The sequence below is a fragment of the Rhamphochromis sp. 'chilingali' genome (genome assembly GCF_963969265.1).
Source record: "Rhamphochromis sp. 'chilingali' genome assembly, chromosome: 20".
NCBI lineage: Eukaryota > Metazoa > Chordata > Actinopteri > Cichliformes > Cichlidae > Rhamphochromis > Rhamphochromis sp. 'chilingali'.
The window spans coordinates 16,428,373-16,453,860 of NC_137947.1; the positions used below are offsets into that span (position 1 = coordinate 16,428,373).

At 41.5% G+C, this 25,488-nt stretch overlaps 4 protein-coding genes across 5 annotated transcripts; 3 read left to right on the plus strand and 1 right to left on the minus strand.

Annotated features, from left to right (window-relative positions):
- Positions 1–2,678: 2,678 nt before the first annotated feature.
- Positions 2,679–5,606, minus strand: LOC308388716 (uncharacterized protein). Of its 2 annotated transcripts, none has more exons than XM_080869581.1 (3): positions 5,119–5,606; positions 3,659–4,022; positions 2,679–3,575 (listed from the first exon to the last, which is right to left on the minus strand). In XM_080869581.1, exons 2-3 carry the CDS (start codon positions 4,006–4,008, stop codon positions 3,323–3,325), a joined length of 603 nt encoding a protein of 200 aa, XP_080725707.1. In that variant the 5' UTR covers positions 4,009–4,022; positions 5,119–5,606; the 3' UTR covers positions 2,679–3,322. The 2 variants fall into 2 exon arrangements, with proteins under 2 accessions (XP_080725707.1, XP_080725708.1); XM_080869582.1 differs by lacking the exon at positions 5,119–5,606 and adding an exon at positions 4,899–5,070.
- A 399-nt stretch (positions 5,607–6,005) lies between these two features.
- marveld1 (MARVEL domain containing 1) lies at positions 6,006–9,335 on the plus strand. The gene has a single exon (XM_080869583.1). The coding sequence runs from the start codon at positions 6,276–6,278 to the stop codon at positions 6,759–6,761; it is 486 nt and encodes a 161-aa protein (XP_080725709.1). The 5' UTR covers positions 6,006–6,275; the 3' UTR covers positions 6,762–9,335.
- Positions 9,336–13,567: 4,232 nt separating this feature from the next.
- Positions 13,568–22,829, plus strand: LOC308387851 (phosphoglycerate mutase 1-like). Its single transcript, XM_080868176.1, has 4 exons — positions 13,568–13,843; positions 14,508–14,782; positions 20,038–20,218; positions 21,608–22,829. The coding sequence occupies exons 1-4, from the start codon at positions 13,705–13,707 to the stop codon at positions 21,775–21,777; spliced, it is 765 nt and encodes a 254-aa protein (XP_080724302.1). The 5' UTR covers positions 13,568–13,704; the 3' UTR covers positions 21,778–22,829.
- Positions 14,810–19,938, plus strand: LOC308387850 (uncharacterized protein). The gene is made up of 2 exons (XM_080868175.1): positions 14,810–16,193; positions 16,517–19,938. The coding sequence occupies exon 2, from the start codon at positions 17,238–17,240 to the stop codon at positions 18,369–18,371; it is 1,134 nt and encodes a 377-aa protein (XP_080724301.1). The 5' UTR covers positions 14,810–16,193; positions 16,517–17,237; the 3' UTR covers positions 18,372–19,938.
- Positions 22,830–25,488: the final 2,659 nt, after the last annotated feature.

Genomic DNA, 25,488 nt, shown 5'->3' on the forward strand with positions numbered 1-25,488 from the left:
GGATATAGAAGACAGGTTGCAGGTAAATCCGCCTCATGATCATCACAAAACAGGATTGCATCGAGATGCAATATCAGTGATGGAAGTCCAGCTTTAAAGGGGAAACTCTCAAGTGTGCACCCAGTTATGCGCAATTTGTAACTGAAATGGAGCAACAGAGAGTTCTCATAAATACCGAGAAGGATCAGAGTGCACATAAAAATGTTTGTGGACTGAACAGCTTTTGGGTGGACTGCTAAATATGAGAATACCTGACTGTACAAACATTGGAGATAAGTCAGCTGAATGCATAATATAAACCTCAACACGCTGTGTACGGTTTTGGAATGAGGGCCAAAAATACATGCCATTTGCAAATGCCCTGAAACATTGCACAGAAAAGCCTTTTCTCTGTTATTTTTCATTAGCTGTTGAATTTGACTCAGAATTTAGGGAGCTTAAAGATGTTTCATTTATATGCACATAACTTAGAAAACCGCTCGTTGTGCATGTTGCCTAAAAGGAAACAATACCACAAAGGAATCTGACTTTGCCACCACATTGCTATTGTGTACAGAATTGCAATAACTAGCACAGAAATAGAGATGTCAGCATGATTAATTGTGTTCTGCAACTCTTTTAAAATTTAACCTAGATTTAGATCCTAAATATACCAAATTCAAACATCTCGATGCACAATTTAATTCATTTCTCTAAGCAGTGAAGTGATTTCTGGGGTTCTGATCCATTATTTTTTACGCTGCTACCTCTTTAGCATCAAAGACTGGATCCTGGTGCACATATTAAAAATGGTTGCAATTCTAGTTTTCACTAGACCCTATTTAGCCAACCCGCCATACCTAAGACCGGTTTTGATATTTAATTCAGTCTCAGGGTTTCCACTGTGTTCAAATGCCACGCTAGGGCTCTGCTTTTAATCATACCTAAGTAAGAATACAGAAGTGCTCATTCTGCAGAGAAATTATAGATGTGACCATAAACACTAAATCTAACGGCAGCTGTATGCTGGATCATCATTCCACCTTCCCTATACAGTCATAAGATTTAGGTACTAAATGAAAAGCTAAGAAAACTTGTATGGGCACTAAAATTTTCCGTGCAATAAGCTCATTTTAGTACAACAAGGTGAGAAGTTCACCGAAGAGAGGATTAACTCTGAGCCAGACTCCTGCTTTCTCTGTACTGAGGAGTCAGCTGAGGTTTCAGCTCCTATGAAGCAGCCCCATGGATGCCTCAGTTTTGCCTCAGTAGGAGTTAGGGGGGAAATGGAGGCGAAGAGGACATCTGGTGGATACAGAGTAAATGTGATCCTTCACACAATCTGGAAGATAAAGTCCTTCCTGTACTACTCTGTGGTATCTGTGTGAGCACAAAGACACTGGGTGGTGGGATGGATTAAAAAAACAAAGTCTCATGGGCACATGTCAATTTTTCTTTCTTCTTTTAAATTGTTGAGAAAATGAATGACGTAGATTTTTTTTAAATAAACTGAAGCATAGACAGACGTACACACCAGGACTGCTACCCTAACACTTGGATACTCCTTATTAAAGACTGGAGAAGCAGGATTGTCTGTTTGTCTAATAAAATTAGTCTGACCTTTAAGTTCATGAAAATTTTAATATGCAGTGAAAGTATGAGCGACATAACTATGCTCAATACAGCGCTTTAACTACAAAGTAAACCCTTTGGCGCCATCTAGTGACTGAAGGTCGTGAACGCTGCTTTCACAAATACACAAATACACCAGAGAGAAAATACAAAGACTTTATTACTAAAAATCAAAAATGACAATTTCAGTTTCCAGCCATCTGACGAGGTTTTATATTCATCGGCACAGTGGGATTTCACACTGTGAGCTTAAACACTGCTTTTTCAAGTTTGCCTTTCCCTGCGCAGCGAGAATTGCACTCAAAATGTATTATGTTTGACTACCTGACACTTTAAACAAATGAAGCTTTGGTGAAAATTCTATTCAATACACTGGGCATCCCTCCTCTTTATTCTATTATTTATGCTTTGATCTGCTTAACCACTCCCTCCAGAATGTGCCTCTTGATTTGTTTCTGGTGGCGCTATATGTGAGCTAATCAGTCTGCGTGGCTACTTTTTAATGTATATGCTTCATTCACTCTTTTAAGCCTTTGATTATCCAGCCTGCATCTCTAAATCTCTTTTATTCCACCATCTAGACACTCAAGCATCCTTCCTCTTTCTATTTACCTAATTTCTGTGTTGTCAGACTTAATAAACATCTTATGCATTCTGTACTTATCTCTGCTTATTGAAGCACAAACCAAGGACAAGATAAACTGGTGGAGCAGTTCAGTCAATGTAACATTTGACTCATTCACTCTGTACAATGACGTGAATCCAGTGTTATTCCTACTTTTCATAATATTTATAATGTAGTGTAACGTACCACACTCGTGACTCCGGAACATGGGGGGTAAAATGCACCTGATCTTGGTTGTGTGACATTTTCCTTTTTCAGCATTGGTTAGTGTAAATACAAAATTTGAACATTAACATATTTTCAAGCTAAATTACAAACATATAAACACGTGTGCATACATAAAGTATATAATATAGAAATACATATAAGCCTTCTGTTGGTACCGAAAGTGTGACTTTGCAATATAGTTAAATCGTTTTATAACGGGTTGTCCGGATACTGATTTCTTTTTCTTTTTTTCTTTTTTTTCCACATTACTCATCTTTTTATTAGTTGCAGTTATATACCATCTGTTTGTTGAGATCTTTAAAAAGAAGCTAATTTGCAGTCGGTTTGGTGTTACAAGATTGTTGCAGTCCCTGAAATACATTATATAGACAAAGTGTTGGTCCACTCTTCTTAATCTTTAAATCCAGATGTTTGCAGTCTTATTGCCACAGGTGTGCAAAACTAAGCGCATGGCCACGAAGTGTAATTTTACTCACTTTTGAAAGAATGAGTTGTTCTTTTTTTTTTTTTTTTTTTTTTTTTTATACTGATACTGATTTCTAAAGGGAAACCACTTAAACTTATATCAGCAATAACAAATTGTCAGTGTGCCTGGTTAGTGTGGCTGGTAGGATGCATTTAAGAAAACACAAGGCAGTTATGGAGAGCCATTCACTGTAAAAAAGGTGTGAGATACCTTCAACCACTCACAGGTTTGTGCTGAAATGTTCAAGTGGATGTGTGGTGTGCCACAGGGCAGATCCTGCCAATAAGACACTTTGGTATTATGAGAAACTTTTCCGTTATTAGTTCCACCTAAAACTGCCACTGCCTGTGCCTGTGTTATATTTCAACCCCGTTCCAGTTTTGACTGTGAAGTCAGTGGAGTATTCGGTGTAGGTATCTCTCTGGTTTGTTCTCCCCTCCTCTTCTCAGTACTGAATTGGATCTGACTGGTTTCTCGGGTGTCATTGCAGGGTCCTGGCTCTCATTTAGTACCACTGAGGACCCTACTCTTCCTGTTCCTACTGAGGTGTGTCTTCGGGGCTCTGGACTGCTCTGTGCTCCTGCCTCAGAATCACTCTCCTCGCTGGGATCTTTCCCCTGGCTGCTTGGTGAGCTCTCCCCAATCCTGAGAGACAAAAATTCCTTTCAGGTTCACGTAACTGAAAGGTTGAGTTTTTTGAATATGTGTTAGGTTAGCAGTGTTTCTACCTGAGGTGGCTGAAGGCTCGCAGCCAGTGTGTGCCCAACGCATCCCTTCCATTAGTCCTTAGCCCTTTGTGGTGGCTTCGGGCCCTCAGTCCTATTAAGGCCTTAGCAAGTTCAGCCTCATCTCCGTGGCCCCAAATTAACTGGGCCCTCTGCTCCGCATCCTGGTCCCCTGCTGCCCTGAAGAGCCTCTGGAGCTGCCACAGATTCACATTGCTGAAAATGTTCGCTGACCCAGCCTTTCTGCTCCTCCTCTCAGACAGACGCCACAATGTGGAACGGCCCGCCAACATGGAGGAAGAAGGTGAGGCGGGTCCACTATCCATCCAGAGAAACACAGGCAAAGGTGGCATACACGGGGTCTATGCTGTGGAGAAGGAACGGAGAGTTTCAGCTCTGACATGAAGGGTGCTTAGGTTCTTAAATTCAGATTTGATTTAAAACAACAACAACAACAACACAATGGTCATGCCATGTGGAAATCTACAGCTGTCAAAGCACCTGGCAGTCAGCTGTGAGTCTTGAAGTTTGATTCTATAATCCTTCTTTAGGAAGTGAGTGACAGGCTGCACGTCAAAGCCCATTAGACTGCAGATGGTAACCTTGTCTTGCTTTCACATACAGTGAGCTTCTGAGTGGGATACTACCAGATAGATAAGTCATCAAGGTCATGACTGATCATGGGTCAGAGCACTCACTTCAGTGACCTCAATAAAGGTGTACTTACCGCCTTCCTGCACAGCTTTCATCTGTAATCCATCTAATAGAATTACTTGTTTAATCCAGCCTGCATTTGTTCTGTTTAAGTCCAGCATTATTTATGTACATTAATGTCTCAGATGTATCAGCTCCTGGCCAGGAAGGAAATTCCCCACACTCTATGAACCAAGTTTCATTCTGCAAAGGTCCACGTCTGCTTTCCCTGTTACACATTAACTATTTTGTTCCACATGTTTCATAACCGTAGAAGCCTCGGACAGTTTCCTGTGCTCTGTGAGTGTGTGTCATCACAGCCAAACTATAAACAAGAATTCACATTGTAAGCTACTTTGCATGACATCCAAACACTGACGCTGCGGTGTGCGGCTTTAACGCAATGTCGCACATCTACAGAGCTGTTTAGCGTTCGCTTTAAAAGTAGGTTACACCAACCCAAACGTCACTGACTTCTCCTTTCATTCCCCTAGCTGCGTTTACTGTTTGCATAACAAACAGCTGAGGATCACTGGTGCAGACAACCTACCGGGTCGCTTTCAAAATGAACGCTTCTAGAAAAAGTTCAGTTGATCCTTGAAATAACCTTGTTTTTAAAAAAAATAAAATAAAATAAAATAAAGCAACATGCATGCAGAGAATAAAAAGTAATAGCCCTAATCCGCGCTGTGTTCGCTGCCCTGTGGGCAAAAGGCAGCAAACAAGAATCTCATGAGAGTCATGTGGACAATAAAAAAGCTTCTGCTTACCCGGAGATGACACCGAAATGTTCACTTTTCTTCTATCGCATCTCTCTCTTTCTCTGCTTTGTATTCATCGGTGTGCCTATTCCACTCAAAACTACTCCAGCCGCTGCAGGACCGGGTTTGCCCAGCCTCCGCGATCATTAAGTGTCCTCGGTCTGGCTGTCAATCACAAATAAGATCTGAAGTATATTCTACTCCAGCCTGTCTGGGCTTGGTCAACGTTTTCGCTCCACCAATACCCGCTTTAACTGGGTGGGACATGTCATTGGTCCCGCCTATTGGCCACGTAGGGCGTGCGCACTGAAATCCATTGACGTCAATGAGCCTGGCTGGCACGAGAAGCATCTGTCAATTATGCGAGAAAGAAGCAACATGTGATAATCCTGCGCCTTACACACGTAAACACAGTGACGCAGGGGGCTCATAAACACTGGTGCTGTACGAACAGACGGTGTATTATCATGGCATGTTAGAGCGGAAAGGCAAAGTGGAGAACAATGCCACATCTTGATAATAAAGAAGAAAAATAAGCGCTTCCCGCTGGTTACCTATTAAACAAGGGCTTGGCACAACGGGTAGCCTATATTTTGATCTGGCAGATTTTAGACCGGATGCCCTTCCTGACGCAATCCCAAAGGGATGTGTGTCTCCTCCTGGAATCGAGGCATGGATTTTTCAGCCGAAAGAAACTAAAGTTTCTTGGCTCTAAAGTTGAAGCGTCGAGGTTTGATGTTTGTACATGCATGTTATACATTCCGTCACACTGGTATATAAAAAGGGGAACTACACGAGGAATCTAGCAGCGGATGGGTGAAGTGTTCGTTCAGTCCAGCAGAGGAGGAGCAGGCTTTGAATTACAGGCCACCCCCTATCCATCTCCCAGCCCCCCTACACAGATGCAACATTCAACGGAGGAAAAACGGAAAAGACGAAACACACAAGAAGGTTTATCATTTCAAAACTCCGGAGCTGTGGAAAGAACAGAGAGTTCCTTTTAACCCCACACTCACCCGCTTTTGTCCCACCAGAAGCCCGGCCCTCCAGGCCTTTTATTTTCACACTTTGCCCATCTTTTCCCCAGCTGTTTGCAGCTGGCAAAAAAGCACCCGCCCTGTTCGGGAAAAAGTGGACCGAGAGTGACCGGAGGAGGAGAGAGAACGATGCCACCCGAACCTCCCCAGCCGCAGGTGAGGGGGAACATCCCGAAGTTCCTCAGGAGTTTTATGGGAATTACGCGGATCCTGCAGATCGTGTTCGGAGCCTGCCTGTGGGTAACCATCGCCGCCAACAAATACGGGGGGTCTATCCACTTCGTGCTGTTCGTCGCTGTCTTCTTTTGGCTCCTCACCCTGGCCCTTTTCTTCCTCACCCTGCTGGACAAGCAGGACCTCGTGCCTTTGCTGGGAGGGGATCGCTGGTCGTGCACCAACCTGGCGCACGACGTGGTCGCCGCGGTGCTCTACCTGCCGGCCATAGGCGTCATGATCTACAATACCAATCGAAACTCATTCTGCAACTTGCCTCAGTACATGCATCCATGTCTGTACAAAGTCTACCTGACAGCCGCTGTGTTCGCCTGCTTCTGCTGGCTGGCTTACCTCCTGTCCGTTATTTTTGGAGCGTGCAGAAAGTGTCAAAGAGGGTGAACTGTTGAGCAGCGTGGAAGCTTAAGGGTGGTCATGGCAAGATGAGGAATAGTTAACGTCACTGTAATTTCACTCAGCGGTTACTCTAATCTCTGTTTTCTCCTCTCTCTTAACAATCCACGGTGGTGGTTAAACAGGATCGGCCACCGTTTTCTCGGTGTGTGTTTAATGGTTACTAACATGAAAGAGACCTGTTGGCTAAGTGGCTAAGTGCCGTGTATTGTCTCCTTGTTAAGCTCAACAATAGCCTATGTAGTTATGAAGACTCTTATAATATTAATGTATGGACTTGTTATTGTGGCCTAGCAGTATATTTAGTGGTAACAGTGAAATGGCCTTAACATAGCCTACATTTTGCAGATTACTATTGATACTGGTTAACAGTCCACCTTGAACTTTTTTTTAAATAGAATTGCTACAGTTTTTTTAACAGGTGTTTATTTTCATTACCTTTTTAAATATATTTTTATGTGTACTTATTTTTTACTAAAAGGTTGGACTGAAAAATCCGTGTGTTTGTTTGTTTGTTTGTTTGTTTGTTTGTTTGTTTGTTTGTTTGTTTAAATCAGTGCCTTCTGTCCGAATGCTGTATACTCAACAACAAGGTGATAACAACAACTCCACAACACAGATGTGACTGGTGCTACAGTGTGTATGCTGAACAAAAACCTTTATCAACAGTTCATTGTGTAAAAATCCAAAGAGCAAAAAATAGGCTTTTATAATAAAGACTAGTCAGTCAGTGAGCTCTTTCTTTCATTGTGATCGTGTATCAGTGCTTTCAGATAAGTTGCTTCAGGACATTGTTTTAATTAAATCTGGAGACAAAACCGGACGAAGAGCACACACAGCACCAAGCCTTTTGTGGTCTTTTTTTTTCTTTTTAAATGAAACACATAATTAGAGCTGAACAGCAATGGAACTTCCTTTCAGGAGATTAAAGCGTCGGCCAATCAGCAGGGATCATTTACATGCTATGCCACAAAACCACATGAAAGACATCAAACCTTAGACCTATGTGCTTCTTGAAGTAAAAATGACTCATTCGAAGGGGCGCAAACAAAATGCATGCGCTGTAGGATAGAGTTGTCTGGGAGTTATCCTACTTTGCAAAAGATGTCTGAGTGCGTGTGTTTAGTCTCGCGTGAACAATAATCTGGGAAGAGGCTTGTTCTTACCGGAACAGTCTGTTGGGGTTCTGGAGGTGGGCTAACATTCAGCCAATGAAAATAAAGCCCAGTGAGTTAGAAGATGATTTGATGTCTCATATATTCCAGTCAGCATACAGTTCCTAAAAACATGCTGCAGACAAGTTGCTTGAACAGCACCTAAAACTACATTCTGGCAACTTTTTGACCACCTTTATTCAAAAGAGGCTGATTTGTACTGATATGCTGCATCCTCATTGCTGATATGTAGTTAAAAAAAACACAAACACACACTTTTCCTTTTTTGGACTTTACTTTTTTTTGCCTTGCATACTGGCAACAAACCATGATGAGTTTTTCTTGGAGAGGAGCGCAAGGATGAAATGTTGTATTATTACCGCTCCAAATTTTAGCATCAAGTGCCAGAATAAAGGCAACAGCCATGCAGTTAATAGATTATAGATCAGCAGTACAATTGAATTATTATCTGAAAAAGAGCTGAAAAAAATGCTTTTGATTTTGGGAAACATCTGTGGCCAGAATTTCCGGAGTGAAAGAGTTAACATTAACCAGCTGGAGCATCAGGATATAAATCTAGTGCTTCTAAAGGAGGGAAGGAGCCCCCCTTCCACACACGCACACATGCACCCCTCCCTTCCCCCTCTGAGATCAGGAGTGTCGTCCTGTCCACGTGTCGGCGCCTGTGGGAAAGCACTGTTGTATACAACCAAATGGAGACGGCACATAACAGCCCACTTTAAACAAAGCAGTATCAAACCGAAGCCATGGTTTCGGTTTGATACTGAAAGTACCCACGGAGAGTCAGTTCAAGTTTTGGATGACTCACGGTGACGGTGGACGCTCACAGTTAAGGTCACAAAAGGAGTCTCCACATTTAAACCTTTAAATTTGACCACATTTACAGGCCCCTCGTTATTCACTGACCGCAGTTTAAAGATCTTGTGTTTTGTGAATGAGTTCATTGTGAGTTTATTTCATAAACATTACATCGATTGTGCAAACAATGAACCCATTTAATCACAGGTAGCGAGACTGGAAATTTACTGGTGTTGGTGCAACAAGGGTGAGGTTGTTGTTTTGGGTTGTTTTTTTTGTTTGCTACAAGGGGCGAAAAGAAAACCCAGACACATAGTACATATAGAGTCAGACCATACCCTGGAGTGCCAACTGTGTGATATTTTTTCTGGCAAGTCGACCAAAGAGACGTTTCCTGTATGCCTGCATGCACTCTCCCACCCTTTTGCAAGCAACCAAGTTATAAAGAGTTACTCTGCCTCTCCTTGGAAGCATAGCACCCTGTTACAAACTGCAGCCGTGGACTGATGTCACAGAAAAACTTTATTGATCTAACAATGAGGCCAAAAATGGATAACAATGACATGACTATGTCTTATGGTTGTAATTAAATCACTGGTAAGAAAACCAAATCCAAGACTGTCTTGTTTTTTTGTTTAAAAACAAAACTTTATACTGCCAGACGTACAGTATTTAACAGGTTAGATGAACAGGAGGCTCAGTCTGGCTAAATTTAAAAGGAACAGCACACCGTTTGGAACTGTATCACCTCTCTTTGATTTTCATTTGGAGACATTTTCTTATTTTGAAAATTCCACACGTGCAGTGGAAGCAGTTTTGTTGCTTCCTGTCCACAAAAGCGGTGAGTAGAGCTGTTTCCTCTAATATGGGAGGAAACATATAATCATATGATGAGTGATTTTAAAAAATTGATTGAAATTCTGTCCCTGATGCCTTACATTGACATCTGGTCAGGATGATTATGGACAAGAGGAACCGAGAACATAAGAAGTGATCGAAATACCTTCTGTATAATTTTAAGACAGACTTGAAATAAACATGCATCCATCTTTTGAACATTTTGGGATTTATACATGCTCAGCATTATTCAAATGGAAATGTTCACATTTAAGAAACATTCACTTTAAAACCACATCCTTCTCTTTTTACTGAGCCTAGTCCTGATCTTCATCCCAGTAGATGATTTGGCAAAGCATTCTCACCAACCAGACCTGGTGGCCTATGACATTGTATTTTTTAGCAGTAAGAGCCAACTCCAAGACTGGAAGAGGTCCTCCGTGTTCCTAGACACCCAAATTCTTGGTGGGTAACTCCCATTGGAAGTGTTCTGTCCTACCCGTGTGTCCTATCAGTTTGTTTGGCTCTTTATTTCCTGTTGGCAGACATCGTGTCTCACTTGGGGAGGTTACGTGTACTCAGATGAAACATGAAAACACTGACAAAAGCACACAGCCGTGCCCTGTTAAGCACATTTTAATCGGCAAGTGCTGAGACGTACATTCCACCATTGCAGAGAGGGAAAGAGGGGCTGACAAACCAAATGGAGGCCAACTGAACAAGTGAATGAGCAGGGGGGGGGGGGGGGGGGGGGGGAGATGTGCAAAAACGTCTTTGAGTTCCCAGCAAGAATCTGAGATTGACATTTCCTGTCTGTGTAAGGCATGAATCAGCACAGTGTTCTGGGCATGGAAGGTTTGTTTGCCAGTGATGTTTCAGTTTCTGGTTTCCTATGGTAACTGGGATTTCTTATTCTTATATCTGTTACAGCATTTTTTACCCAGACAATTTCTGAATGTTCGCAGTGTTCATGTGTTGTGCGAAGGGAATGTCAGCGAGTGGTGGGAAAGGATAATTGCTATTTATAGCCTTGAAAATACCACAGCTTCCCTCCTCAGTCTGCCAGTCCTTAGTCAAGATGTTGAGTGTGTTACAGAGTGAATGTGTCAGGAAAAAGGGGAGGGTGTGGTGAAGTTTTTTGCGTCACTGGGTGGATAAAATGGCAAATTTTCTGTCTGACATTTAATGATTCTTATTTCCAACTTACATTATTCACCCTTCATTCGTTCGTCATTAAATCTTAATGTCAAAGATGATTATTTTTCCTGTGCCCCAAAACTCTTTATGTGCTGTGTACACAGACGCACTCTGGGATGTAAAACAAACATTCCTTCCAAGCGTGGATCATGGAGTCCTTGTTAATAGCTCACATGGCTCTGAACTGTTTCCCAGCTCAAGTTTACCCAAGCACAGTCTTCACACAAAGAGATCCAAACACTTTTAGTTACATCACACTGCTGTTGTAAGGAAAAACAGCAAATAGCTCTTTCAACCCATATCCCCTCAATGTGTTTAAAACAAATGTGCCTGAGGACATGACACAAGAAAAAAAGAAATATTTGTTTTAATTTTAAACTTTAGATTGTCACACATTGACTTGTTTCTGATAGATTCAACTGCACCACAAATCTCTACATGTCTAAAATCTATGTGTAACGCACAACTTTTCACACACTGTTACAAATTCTTGCTATGATCCAGGCATCCTCTGCGACTGCAAGCAAGGACTAATTTTACCCACAAGGAGGCACAATTGGGACAAAGCATTCAAATGAGTATTTCTCATAGCTGTCCCATCCACAGCCACTGAGAGTCATGAGAGGGTTGCAGTGGGACAATGGATTGTTTGACTGTTGTCAATGGCAAAGGGGGTCCAGCCCTGCAGTAGCAAGGTGTAATTAATGAAGTGGCGAGTCAGTGTATTACTCTCATTTGTCCTTTTCAAGACTATTAAGAGACATTAAGAGAAATATTACAGATATGTACTATTTCTTGTTCATCAGTTGAACTACTTATTCTTCTACAAAAGATCCGTTTTCTTGAGTTCTCTTTACACTGAAGGTTTTTGATGATATCCATGTGGTTTTCATTGACTCATCAGAGGCTTGTTGCAGTAAATCAGCTTTCAGACACTGTTCACATGCACAAAAAATGCTGTTCCTCAATTTGCCCACTGAATACTTAGTAGTATTGCAGTATTGTAAAAGATAACATCAGAACACACAAGTCCATATTTAGCAAAGAGGACCATTCTTGGGGCTGACTAGCTTCACTGGAAATTTCTAAGAAGTAATGCAAAGGCCATTTTGGATTAGTTTAGATCTAGAGCATGACCACAAGATTAAAAGTGACAAGACAACCAAAATACCAACATATGTTTATCACTCATAAAGACTTTGCTTTAAAAATGTAGCAAAATATCTGTCAAAAGTAGGATGTAACAGTGGATGAAGGGGAAAGGTCCCATTTACTGATTCAAGTCTAACAATTCTAGTTGTAACATATGGTTGTAATGAAATGAAGAGGAGAAACATTGATGCAGCAATGTGTTAAATAAAACTTGAAAGAACCAGTGACTGCTGAGTGTCACTGATTTCTCAACTTGGCTCAACATCCAACTCTTGGCACCCAAGACTCCAGACATGATAAGGAACTCTTTGAAACACCGTCACAAATGGCTGGTTATCAGGATTTGCACAAAAGCGGAGTATACGACTATAAATATACTGTGTTTCGTCAGGTTTGCAGTGAAACATTTGATATTAAATCTGAAGCTGGACAAAAGTGAAGTTTCTTCACTGGACGTTTAGGCTTGCCAGATAAGTCAGACATTACTTAGATTCTGATTTTATTTGTTATTCATGAGATTTTATTCAGTATGTCACACAACCCGTCTCTCATATCAGCTCCTTTTTGTTGTTTTATTTTGCTCTTTTCTTACAAACGCGGTTACTTAACCTTTTAGTTCTTAAGAATCTCTCTATAAATACACAACTGCTACATTTCAGTGTCACGGGGGTGATCCTGGTCATTTCCCCATTAAAGGGAACTGTTAAGCTTTTCTTTATGGTGGCTGTGGCTACAATGTAGCTTGCCATCACCAGTGTGTGAATGGGTGGATGACTGGATGTGTGAAGCGCTTTGGGGTCCTTAGGGACTAGTAAAGCACTATATAAATACAGGCCATTTACCATTTCTTTATTTCCTATCATGAAAAATTATACCAATTACTGAAGTGGGTGTTCATATTACAGATGAACAAATAATAAAGTCATCATATATACAAATAATCTCTGTAATCTCTTCTGGAAAATAAGAGGGGCTGTTACTAATTTGGTTGCCAGGCACTCAGAAGCATAGCATCTCTATCCAACTGCTGTTCAAACTTTCTGTTTGTGAAATGCAACCAATGAGAAGACAGCTCAACAAATTATGCAATACTTCTAATAGAGTAAATATGAAACGGGTATTGATAGCAATAGATTTTAAATGTATAGCCATTTCAGTAAGCAGTAGCAACAGTTAAATGTTTTATAGGCAAAGCACAAACAGGTAAAATAGAGATGCAACCAGATTATTGCAAATGCAAATGTCCATTAGAGAATTAACTTCTTTGCCTTTCTTACATGCTGCTTTCTTACACTATACCCATAAAATATAATATAAATATATTCATATTTCAAATATAAAATATGTTTTGTAAAGTATTAACTAATCGCCAGATAGATAGATAGATAGATAGATAGATAGATAGATAGATAGATAGATAGATAGATAGATAGATAGATAGATAGATAGATACTATTGAAAAGACAAACAGCCTAAAGAAAATCAATAGAGTTCAATGTACAACATGAAGGTCGGAGATTCTCCACCGTTCACTCCCACCTCGCCCATTGGTTGATAAACATCATTCTGCTGAGCCTCATTGGTTCTGAAAACCAGGAAGTGGGGGAGTAGCCAATCCAAGGGATAAAACGGTTTGACAGCAGCAAGTGGAGTCCTATGTCTCTGGAGTTGGGGGGTATAGATTCGGCATCCTCAGCATCCTTCAAAAAAATACTTAAACTAACTAGTTTTCATTGACTGAAGCAATCGGCTGAGACATATCTGTATCACTCATGGCAGCCTACAAATTAGTGCTGATTCGTCACGGAGAGAGCAACTGGAACCAGGAGAATCGCTTCTGTGGGTGGTTTGATGCAGATCTGAGCGAAACAGGTGAAAAGGAGGCGAAGAGGGGAGGACAGGCCCTAAAAGGTGAGGACGAACCGATGTGAAGTCTTCCTTCATTCCGTATGGTATCGCGCTCTCGGCAACTAGCAATTGCATAACCGCATACTCTGAGCGCATCGGGTCATATACCGCCCCCTGACCGTGTGCAGACGTGCTGAGGCGATGCTTTTATGTGGCTGCATTGCAACAGAAATAAAGGCCTGCAGAGCAGAGAGGGGAAAAAAACCTTCAAAGTAATGTATTTAGTTAAATGTTCATGCAGCTGGCTCTTTCACCCAGCTTCAATCAGAAGACCTAATTTTTTACGGCTCAATAATAGCTAGACTTCTGAGCCCCAACCAAAATAGTCAAGTCATTTTTCCGTGCAGTCATACCAAACAGCGGTCATTGTGTTATAATTAGATGCTTTTCATTGTTATATGCACCATACCTTCTATTATAAGGTTGAGGTTTTTGACTGCAGAGGCATATTGGAGACATCATCTTGAGCTCTGAGCAATCCTAAATGTAATTTCTGCAAGGCCTGAGATACAGGCTTATCTCTCTCTATACCATCATTGGCATTATTCCAGGTGTTATTCATAAACAGCAGAGTGAAGAAATGTAATAACTACACAACTATGCAAGAAATATATATTTTACCAGACAAAAAAACCCTGCAGTGTCTCACACTCTATGAATCTCACAGATGCTAGCTTTGAGTTTGACATTTGCTACACCTCCGTGCTGAAGCGAGCCATCAGGACACTGTGGCTGGTTTTGGACAGCATTGACCAGATGTGGGTGCCTGTTCATCGGACATGGCGGCTCAACGAGCGTCACTACGGAGGCCTGACGGGGCTAAATAAGGCAGAGACTGCTGCCAAGCACGGAGAGGCTCAGGTGAAGGTCTGGAGGCGCTCATTTGATATCCCACCTCCTCCCATGGGTCCAGACCACGACTACTATACTATCATCAGCAAGGTAAGATATCATATTGGCAGTGCATGAACACAATCAATGAACTTTGCTGACGTCCGAGAGAAACAATGGTTTTGTACATATTGACTTTCTTAATCAAGTATCTCCAAACAAACGTAACAAAAATGAGCCACGACTTGAACATATCTCTGAATCCAGGCCTAACCAGCTTTATGAGAGAAATCAGCAGAAATGGCACGAGTGTTTAGAGAGAAAATAGTGGATTTAACATCATGTGTCTCAATCTTTTTATCTCCAGCATACTTAGCTTAAATACCACAACAGTGCATAAATCAAGCATGGCCACCACAGAGACGTAGTAGGTTACTATTTGCCAGTAGGAGCCTTAATACTATTGCCTAATACTAAGTTCAGTGTGAGTTAATGTATGACTGAAAGAGTTCTTCTGCATTCAGGTTCAAAGTTCAAGTCAAGGTAGAAACAAATTTCTCATGTCTTCCTTTCTATTTTTGAAATGTGTAACGTCGGGTTGCGTTTAGTGGTTGAGAGGAGGCGGCAAAACACCTAGCAGGGTAGCCAAAAGAATACACACTCACGCTGGCGTTGGGGATTCCACAGTGTGTTCTTTAATATACCTTCTCTTCATCAACCATATAAGCCCGGTTGAACGGCTGCAGCTTAACAAACATAGTGCACAGTGTTCGTACAACCCATAACGTTGCAAACAAAGGTGTCTGGAGAGGTAAAACATAAAATCCGTCCCTCCTCATGTACTAGCGTGCAAGCACATGTCCACACCATCACAGAGAGAGAGAGCAGAGAGACCAGTGGCACACACTGATGACACCATCAACCCTCGACTTGGGTGTCTTAAAGGGACACCACACCATAGTGGCTGTTACATATTCCCCCCGGGTTAAACAAAGGCTGCCCTCAGCCGGACCCAGGTGACCCTCCTCCCGCTACCCCCTTTCACCACACATAGCTACTTTAGGTAGTAAGCAGGTCGTGGAGGAATTGTTACACACCTGTACAGCATTGGTACAGTCCAGACTAGGGTTGCAAAATTCCCGGAATTTTCAAAGATGGAATCTTTCCATGGGAATTAACGGGAATTTATGGGAATAAACGGGAATTAACGGAAATTTATGGGAATAAAGTGGGAATTTTCAAAATTGAAGGTTGGCTCTTCTTAGGGAACTTAAATATAGTTGAGGAAAGTATATTTTAGCATAATATTGACAAAAACAAACAAATGCAATTCAAATACACTTGAATATCCATGCCATTCCTTAATCACATGTACAGAGCACAAGCTTGCTGCATGGCTATTGAGACCACCTACTGGCACTGTGCATGCCTCCATCACATGTACACATGGACCACACTTTTGAGCCTGAAGGACAAAGAGTATTAAAGGCACACATTTGAGCCTGTGGACTTAACAAGTGAGGTAAGTTTTGATGATATTATGGGAAAATATATTCATTAAATGTTTAAATTGTGAATATCACATAAAATGTATTAATCTGGTAGATAGCAATCTGATAAGATGCTAAATAAAATGCTAGCATCTGATAAGATGCTAAATAAGCCATAGCTAGTATAACATAAAGAAGATGCTAGCTTCCTCATTTGGTTGTTTTGTTTTGAAGATCATTCCAGTTGTTTAGCTAGCCTTACTATTTATATCTGTTTATTATCATATTGCAATTGTATTATTACGATCTCTTGCATTGCATTAGCATTTTTACAAGCTCTTGTTTTATTTTACAGAAAAATGCCACGTGCGCTATCTGATGTGTGGAGACATTTTACACCAGCTAATGTACAAGGGAAATCTGTATATATGTGTAAGTATTGTGATAAGACGTACGTGAAGAATGCCACAAAAATGCAGCAGCACATTGCAAAGTGCAAAAAAATTCCTCAAGGCCCAACACATGCAGCAGCCAGGAGTTCCACTCAAGGGGAAAATGAATCTGTTTCAGCTGTATCAGAGTCAGATACCCACTCATCAGCTCCTGGTCCCTCTGGCATCAGAGGATTCTTTGATTTTATGGATGACACTAGCCAGAAAAACGCAGATGAGTGTTTCGCTCGTGCAATCTATGCAGCTGGCTCACCCCTGATGCTGACATCCAATGTGTACTGGAAGAGATTTTTGAATGTTCTCCGACCAGCATACATTCCCCCAACCAGACATGCATTGTCTACTCATCTACTGGATGAAGAGTTCAGTCGAGTTCAAGCAAAGGTGAAACAGACCATTGACCAAGCTGACTGTATTTCAGTCATGTCTGATGGATGGTCCAATATCAGGGGACAAGGAATTATTAACTACATAATCACCACTCCTCAGCCTGTGTTCTACTAGAGTGTAGACACAAAGGAAAACAGACACACAGGCCAATACATTGCAGATGAGCTAAAAGTGATCATCAATGACCTTGGACCAGATAAGGTTTTTGCACTGGTCACTGACAATGCAGCCAACATGAAGGTTGCCTGGGCACATGTGGAGGAGACCTACCCTCATATAACTACTATTGGCTGTGCAGCCCATACACTAAACCTTCTCCTAAAAGACATAATGGCACTAAAAACAATGGACACTCTGAATAAGAGAGTGAAGCAAGTTCTGAAATATGTTAAAGGCAAACAAGTAACTTCCGCTACATTTCTGTCAAAGCAAAAGTTAAAGAACAAGAGTACTACACTGAAGCTTCCCAGCATAACGCGATGGGGATGTGTTGTTATCATGTTTGACAGCCTTCTGAAGGGAAAGGAGTCTCTGCAAGAGATGGCCATATCCCAGTCTGTAGGCATCGACAGTGACATCAAGAAGGTCATCTTGGATGATGTGTTCTGGGTATCTAGAGTATCTAGCAGTCAGAAAATCCTCAAACCTATTGCAGCAGCAATAGCGAAGATAGAGGGGGATGGTGCCATCTTGTCAGATGTCCAGTGCCTTTTTGCAGAACTCAAAGAAGAAATCCAGACAATTCTGCCCACTTCCCTACTACTGAAAGCAGAGGAAACGGCTGTGGTCAAGTCATTGGAACAGCGGAGGGAGTTCTGCATGAAGCCAGTGCATGCAGCAGCATACATGCTGGACCCCAAATATGACAAGGGCATACTTTCTGGGGAAGAGATCAACGGTGCCTATGCGGTCATTACAGCCATGTCTGACCACCTGGGTCTCGATAAAGGCAAAGTTCTAGGCAGTTTGGCAAAGTATCGAACAAAGCAAGGCCTTTGGAAAGGGGATGGAATATGGCAGTCATGCCAGCACATATCTGCAGCCACCTGGTGGAAGGGACTATGTGAATCTGAGGCCCTTGCACCTGTAGCCTCCATTCTCCTCCAAATCCCACCATCATCAGCTGCCTCCGAGCACAACTGGTCACTGTTTGGGAACACCCACACAAAGGTTCGCAACAGGCTCACAAATGTGAGAGTGGAAAAGCTGGTCGGCATTCGGGCAAACCTACGGCTCTTTGAGCCTGACACAGAGCCATCCTCAACAAGGCTGGAAAGTGACACTGAAGAGGAAGACTCAGAGTTGGATGCTGAGGAAGTGGACATGTTGTTGGATGATGATGAGGTCCAGGAAGAGTCTATTGACTGAGCAAAAATGAGAAAAGAGGATTGCTTGAAGGAAGATTTGCATGTTTAATGGGACGTTTTGGAGGATAAGTGGCATTTTTCATTTAACCTTTTGAATGGGACTTTGTGGAGATTTTTGGACAGGGGGCATTTTTGAATGAGCGGGGTTAGGGGATGGTAATATTGAACTCAACATTTCTGTTTTTATTCATCCATGAAACAAGTTATTGAAACGTGTTCTATTCTACTGTACTTACAAATAAATCTGTTTAAATATCTGTTGAAAACATTTTGCATGGAGGTTTTCTTATGATTTCTGTTTATATTTATGCTTGGAAATAATATATTCCCAGTTAGTTCTCCTAAATTCCCATTAATTTCCATAATTCCCATTATTTCCATGGACAGTTTCCAATATGGAATATTTCCAAAATTCCCAAGCTTAACTTACCATGGAAATTTACCGGAAACTTTTCGGAAATTTACCGGAAATTTTCCGCCCCTTTGCAACCCTAGTCCAGACTTAACCAGCCTCCATACATGGTCAGCAGGATAAGAAGTTAAAACCAAAACAGGGAAATGTACAGTGCAATATTGACAAACTGGCATACATGACAGTGTCCCACATGGTGAATGTCCATTTAAACAAATGTTAAAGAAAGAAAATAAACTTAGGATAGCCAGGACAATTGCAGAATGAAATTCCCTTTTTCTTTCATTGCGTTTCTTCTACTTCACAAACTTGCAACAGACAGCATAATATGTGAAAACAGTACCAGAAAGTACTGTAGAAAACCCAAACAACAGTCATGTTACAACAGTAACCAATACGAAATACATAAGAAAAAAAATTCAAATTCAGGAACTATGGCAAAGCTGCATCGAACCCACGCCCAGGAAACGCAGGTCCACGCGCATCCAATGGAGCCACGACGAAGAGGCCAAACAGAGAACGGCGCCACAGTCCACAAACCACGCTGGGGCAGCTCCAGCCGCTGCCATGGAAATGCACCGCCGCGACCCTTTGATCCTCCCGACGTCCTCGTCCAGGCCAGCCTGGTCCGTTCCCGCGAAACATGGCGGACAGCCACTTTGCCGCGTCGTACCTTTTTATGTACCAATCATCAACTGCTCGAAGATACTGCATACTGAGGTCCAAGAGAAGATGTTCGGGCGCCATTTTGTAACGTCGGGTTGCGTTTAGTGGTTGAGAGGAGGCGGCAAAACACCTAGCAGGGTAGCCAAAAGAATACACACTCACGCTGGCGTTGGGGATTCCACAGTGTGTTCTTTAATATACCTTCTCTTCATCAACCATATAAGCCCGGTTGAACGGCTGCAGCTTAACAAACATAGCGCACAGTGTTCGTACAACCCATAACGTTGCAAACAAAGGTGTCTGGAGAGGTAAAACATAAAATCCGTCCCTCCTCATGTACTAGCGTGCAAGCACATGTCCACACCATCACAGAGAGAGAGAGCAGAGAGACCAGTGGCACACACTGATGACACCATCAACCCTCGACTTGGGTGTCTTAAAGGGACACCACACCATAGTGGCTGTTACAAATGTAATATAAAAAAAAAACGTGGGTTTTTTGGGTGGGGGGGTAAAATAAAGCTTAAGATGCTATCTCAGTTTTTTGTTCTGTTATTTAGTTTGTACAATGAAGTTGTTATGTTTGCAGGATCGTCGTTATGCAGACCTGACTGACGACCAGCTTCCTTCCTGTGAGAGCCTTAAGGACACCATTGCACGGGCGCTGCCCTTCTGGAACGAGGAGATCGCCCCTCAGATCAAGCAGGGAAAGCGGGTGCTGATCGCCGCCCATGGTAACAGTCTGAGAGGGATCGTCAAGCACTTGGAGGGTGAGTAACACTAAAGCTTCACTTAGACTTCTGCGAGAAATCTACATTCTCTGGTTACATCCTAACTGGTGATGTAACCAGAAACTCCTTTTATCCCTACACCACAACCTTTCAAGCAATTCACGTCGTAGTATGCTTGCAGTTACATTGTAGTTACATTTCTCAGGAGGTCATGTAGAAGGTTGCAGCGCAGTGTTAAAATGGGGTTCTGGTTATAGTGTAAGTTACGGCGGAAATCTGATGCAAAAGTATGAGTCACATGGAAATGTTTTAAAATTCAGAATTTGACTTGGTAGGTTCACAAATATATATTCATGCTTTAATGTTCAAAAAACACATTATTTTCTCATACTGTTCACTGCTTAATCACCTCTACTTTATATGTTATGTTTATGTATTTGCTTGAAACTAGCGACTGAGCCCAGAAACACATCAAGAAAGTGTTTACTGAAACATAAGTAAACATAAGTCTTTTTTGTAAGCATAGGGGCACCCCCCCCCCCCCCCCCTCCTCATCCTTCAGAAGAATGCACGTTTAACCCTTTATTGACCAAGATTCATACAAAATGTTTCTTAGGAACAGTTGAATTCTCTATCTAGCCCAACTGCTTGAGAGGTAAGGTGATGTGAAGTTCACATGGTAAACTCCAGGTGGAGCTGTTTCTTCTTTTTTGTTTGTTTGTGCTCAGACAGCATAGCCTTGTGAATCCATTATGATACCATAAATATCCCCGTAAAGCTTGTCTTTTCTTCTTTCCACAATCATTTGAATTTTGTCTTTAGCATAAACAGTTATGCAGTTACAGTCATTTTAAAGTTAAGGTACTTCTGCATTAGCTTTACATTTTCAGCACAGACGCCATCCCTGTTATTTAGACTGTCTCTGCACTTCATTTTAGCTCCTTTCCTCCCCATGTACCTTTGATGATGAGTGTTGACACTTCACTATATATCAGTTAAGATGTGCTTTGACAATCTTTACAATAGGTTAGGGTTTTTTCCAGCCCTGGTAGGCCATATCGGTAGAGAGCACCCTCACGAACCTATTCTATTTTGTTCTGTAGGATGGCTTTAAATATGAAAGAAAAGAAAAGCAAATTAAGGGTCCCCCCTAGGCATCAAGGGTGAAGAAGTTAAGGCCCCCCTTCCAAACAAAAGGGTGTTCCACTTGGCTAGTTGGTTATTATAAGCTCCTAAGGACCGAAAGATAAAATAAACAGACATTAATGAGGGAATATAGCTATAGCTAAAAGCCTAGGCTAGAGGAAAAAAACAAAACAAAACAGGATATGGTTATACAGAGAACTGGGGAGTACCCTGTAGTCAATCACTCTGTCAGCAATTGCAGTAATTCTGTACAAAATGACATTTTGTCTGTTCTTTTTGTAGGAATGTCAGATGAAGACATCATGGAGCTGAACCTGCCAACAGGGATCCCTATCCTTTATGAGCTCGACAAAAACCTGAAGCCAGTGAAGCCAATGCAATTCCTTGGAGACGAGGAGACTGTACGCAAAGCCATGGAGGCCGTTGCTGCTCAGGGAAAGGCCAAGAAGTGAAAAACACCATGAAAGCTCCCTTTGTGTTCGATGGAACAGGTTGTCCCTAACAGCTGGCTTTAGATTAGTGTTTCCTCTAAATTCTGATTTATTTTTAGTTGTAATATGTGATGAATATACTGTAGTTTGCTGTCTGTTTGTACAGTACAGGGGAGCAGTAGACAGTAAATGACTGATAAACATTAGAGCCATGGAGCGCATGACTTTCAAGAGATTGTAAATATTTTTGCCTAATTATTACATTATAATCTTATATTCTAACCTTTACAGTGCAAGTATTGAAAGAGAATTAGCAATGCCGTCAAAAAAGACAATAACTAGAATATGTAATTTATGTCCTTTTTCACTAATGACAGAATTATAACACTTTGTTTTTGTTGTTACATGAAACAGGTCTTTGGTTGTGACATCGTTAAGCAAATGGCTGTGATATCTGAATGCCTTTAAATAGTAAAAAAGCAGAGGAAAGACTAAAATCCACGTATCCATTTTATGCTGCAGGCAATTCCAAGGTTAGCAATACTATTTACATGAAGAGATGAGGTCTCGGTTTGCCTCACATACAATACTGCTACTTTATTTTGGTGAGAGACTAGCAGCGGTTAAGAAATTATACCTGTTTAGATGGCATTGTTATTTCTCTGGGTGACCTAGGATACTGGGATATTATGGGGTATTATAAATTAATTTAAAATATAGATTTTTTACATAAATAGTACCACCAAAGTGTACAGAAGTTATTTTCTAAGTCATTAATTTCATGCTTTTCACTAATAACAGGATGTAATGTTACAATCTCTTGAGAGCAGGATGGGATGATAAGGAAAGGCTAACAGTCCTTTTCTCTTATTTTGCTTGTCTATGATTGAAATATATGCTGTCTCCTATGTTGTTGCTGTCTGTGTTATTTGTTGACATTTTGAATGGTGCTATGCTGTGTGTTTTGCACCGTACATGTGATCAATCCACTGTTTAGACAATGATATTGTGACAAATGAATCATAGGAATAAAGATAAAAGGTCTACATTTATCATTGCACTTGTTAATGTGTTTCTTTCTCCTCATCCTATTCCATCAGCTGACCTTGCAGCTGATTTTAGACCAGCTAAAAATGTGTGAAGTGGTACAAGCAGTTATTAGTTTTTGGGGGGAATTACTTTTTCACACAGTGACAGGTAGGTCTGGGTGGCTTTTTCCCCTTAATAATTGAATTTAGATCTGCGTTTTGTATTTACTTGGGTTATCTTTGTCTAATATTAAAATGTGTTTAATTATGTGTTTGGTATGTAAATGTAACAAATATCCAAAAGTAAAATGAATGAAGCATGAAATCTTGGTGGTGGTCAAACCACAGTTTTGACTAAATTCATGAAGGAGAGGGTATTTTTTTTTGTCCCAGGGGCATATTGTATTTGCAAGACATTTTCCAGAATTAACCATTTCTCATGACGACCTCGAAAAAAATGAAAAATTACAATGTGGGTTCTAATAGATGGATTCAGCTCTATTTCTGGAGAAACTGATCAGGAAGGCTGGCTCTGTGGTCGGCATGAAGCTGGACACTCTGGTGACAGTGGCAGAGAAAAGGACATTAAAGAAACTGCTGGACATTATGAACAATGCTGGGCATCCTCTGCACACGGCCATTAACAACCAGAAGAGTCTGTTCAGTGACAGGTTGCTTCTCCCCAAGACAAGAACTAACAGACTTAAAAACTCCTTTGTCCCACACGCCATCAGACTGTTTAACTCCTCTCTGGAGGGGAGAGGGAGGGGAAACAGGAGGACAAAGGAGGGGGGAACAACTAAGCTGTAGTGCCTCTTCACCTCACTGTACAATACCTTGTGCAATACTTTTTGTAAATAGTCAACAGTGCAATAGACTCAATACTTGAAATGTGCAATTCACTTGTATTTTTAATTCCTATTTATCCCCTTTGTATATTTTATTTATCTCTCATTATATATATATATATATATATATATATATATATATATACACACACACACACACACACACATATACACACATACATACACACACACACAGTGGGGCAAAAAAGTATTTAGTCAGCCACCGATTGTGCAAGTTCCCCCACCTAAAATGATGACAGAGGTCAGTAATTTGCACCAGAGGTACACTTCAACTGTGAGAGACAGAATGTGAAAAAAAAAAAAAATCCATGAATCCACATGGTAGGATTTGTAAAGAATTTATTCGTAAATCAGGGTGGAAAATAAGTATTTGGTCAATAACAAAAATACAACTCAATACTTTGTAACATAACCTTTGTTGGCAATAACAGAGGTCAAACGTTTACTGTAGGTCTTTACCAGGTTTGCACACACAGTAGCTGGTATTTTGGCCCATTCCTCCATGCAGATCTTCTCGAGAGCAGTGATGTTTTGGGGCTGTCGCCGAGCAACACGGACTTTCAACTCCCGCCACAGATTTTCTATGGGGTTGAGGTCTGGAGACTGGCTAGGCCACTCCAGGACTTTCAAATGCTTCTTACGGAGCCACTCCTTTGTTGCCCGGGCGCTGTGTTTTGGATCATTGTCATGTTGGAAGACCCAGCCTCGTTTCATCTTCAAAGTTCTCACTGATGGAAGGAGGTTTTGGCTCAAAATCTCACGATACATGGCCCCATTCATTCTGCTCTTAACGCGGATCAGTCGTCCTGTCCCCTTGGCAGAAAAACAGCCCCATAGCATGATGTTTCCACCCCCATGCTTCACAGTAGGTATGGTGTTCTTGGGATGCAACTCAGTATTCTTGTTCCTCCAAACACGACGAGTTGAGTTTATACCAAAAAGTTCTACTTTGGTTTCATCTGACCACATGACATTCTCCCAATCCTCTGCTGTATCATCCATGTGCTCTCTGGCAAACTTCAGACGGGCCTGGACATGCACTGGCTTCAGCAGCGGAACACGTCTGGCACTGCGGGATTTGATTCCCTGCCGTTGTAGTGTGTTATTGATGGTGACCTTTGTTACTTTGGTCCCAGCTCTCTGCAGGTCATTCACCAGGTCCCCCCCGTGTGGTTCTGGGATCTTTGCTCACCGTTCTCATGATCATTTTGACCCCACGGGATGAGATCTTGCGTGGAGCCCCAGATCGAGGGAGATTATCAGTGGTCTTGTATGTCTTCCATTTTCTGATGATTGCTCCCACAGTTGATTTTTTCACACCAAGCTGCTTGCCTATTGTAGATTCACTCTTCCCAGTCTGGTGCAGGTCTACAATACTTTTCCTGGTGTCCTTCGAAAGCTCTTTGGTCTTGGCCATGGCGGAGTTTGGAGTCTGACTGTTTGAGGCTGTGGACAGGTGTTTTTTATACAGATGATGAGTTCAAACAGGTGCCATTCATACAGGTAACGAGTGGGGGACAGAAAACCTTCTTACAGAAGACGTTACAGGTCTGTGAGAGCCAGAGATTTTCCTTGTTTGAGGTGACCAAATACTTATTTTCCACCCTAATTTACGAATAAATTCTTTACAAATCCTACCATGTGAATTCATGGATTTTTTTTTCACATTCTGTCTCTCACAGTTGAAGTGTACCTCTGGTGCAAATTACTGACCTCTGTCATCATTTTAAGTGGGGGAACTTGCACAATCGGTGGCTGACTAAATACTTTTTTGCCCCACTGTGTGTGTGTGTGTATGTATATATATATATATATATATATATATATATATATAT

Bases quoted from the DNA above. Each gene is read 5' to 3' on its own strand.
- LOC308388716 (XM_080869581.1), bottom strand. From the start codon at position 4,008: ATGCCACCTTTGCCTGTGTTTCTCTGGATGGATAGTGGACCCGCCTCA. The intron at 3,576-3,658 runs GTAGAAACACTG...TTTGTCTCTCAG, and splicing joins CGAGCCTTCAGCCACCTCAG to GATTGGGGAGAGCTCACCAA.
- marveld1 (XM_080869583.1), top strand. From the start codon at position 6,276: ATGCCACCCGAACCTCCCCAGCCGCAGGTGAGGGGGAACATCCCGAAG.
- LOC308387851 (XM_080868176.1), top strand. From the start codon at position 13,705: ATGGCAGCCTACAAATTAGTGCTGATTCGTCACGGAGAGAGCAACTGG. The intron at 13,844-14,507 runs GTGAGGACGAAC...TGAATCTCACAG, and splicing joins GGGAGGACAGGCCCTAAAAG to ATGCTAGCTTTGAGTTTGAC. The intron at 20,219-21,607 runs GTGAGTAACACT...TTCTTTTTGTAG, and splicing joins GATCGTCAAGCACTTGGAGG to GAATGTCAGATGAAGACATC.
- LOC308387850 (XM_080868175.1), top strand. From the start codon at position 17,238: ATGAAGGTTGCCTGGGCACATGTGGAGGAGACCTACCCTCATATAACT.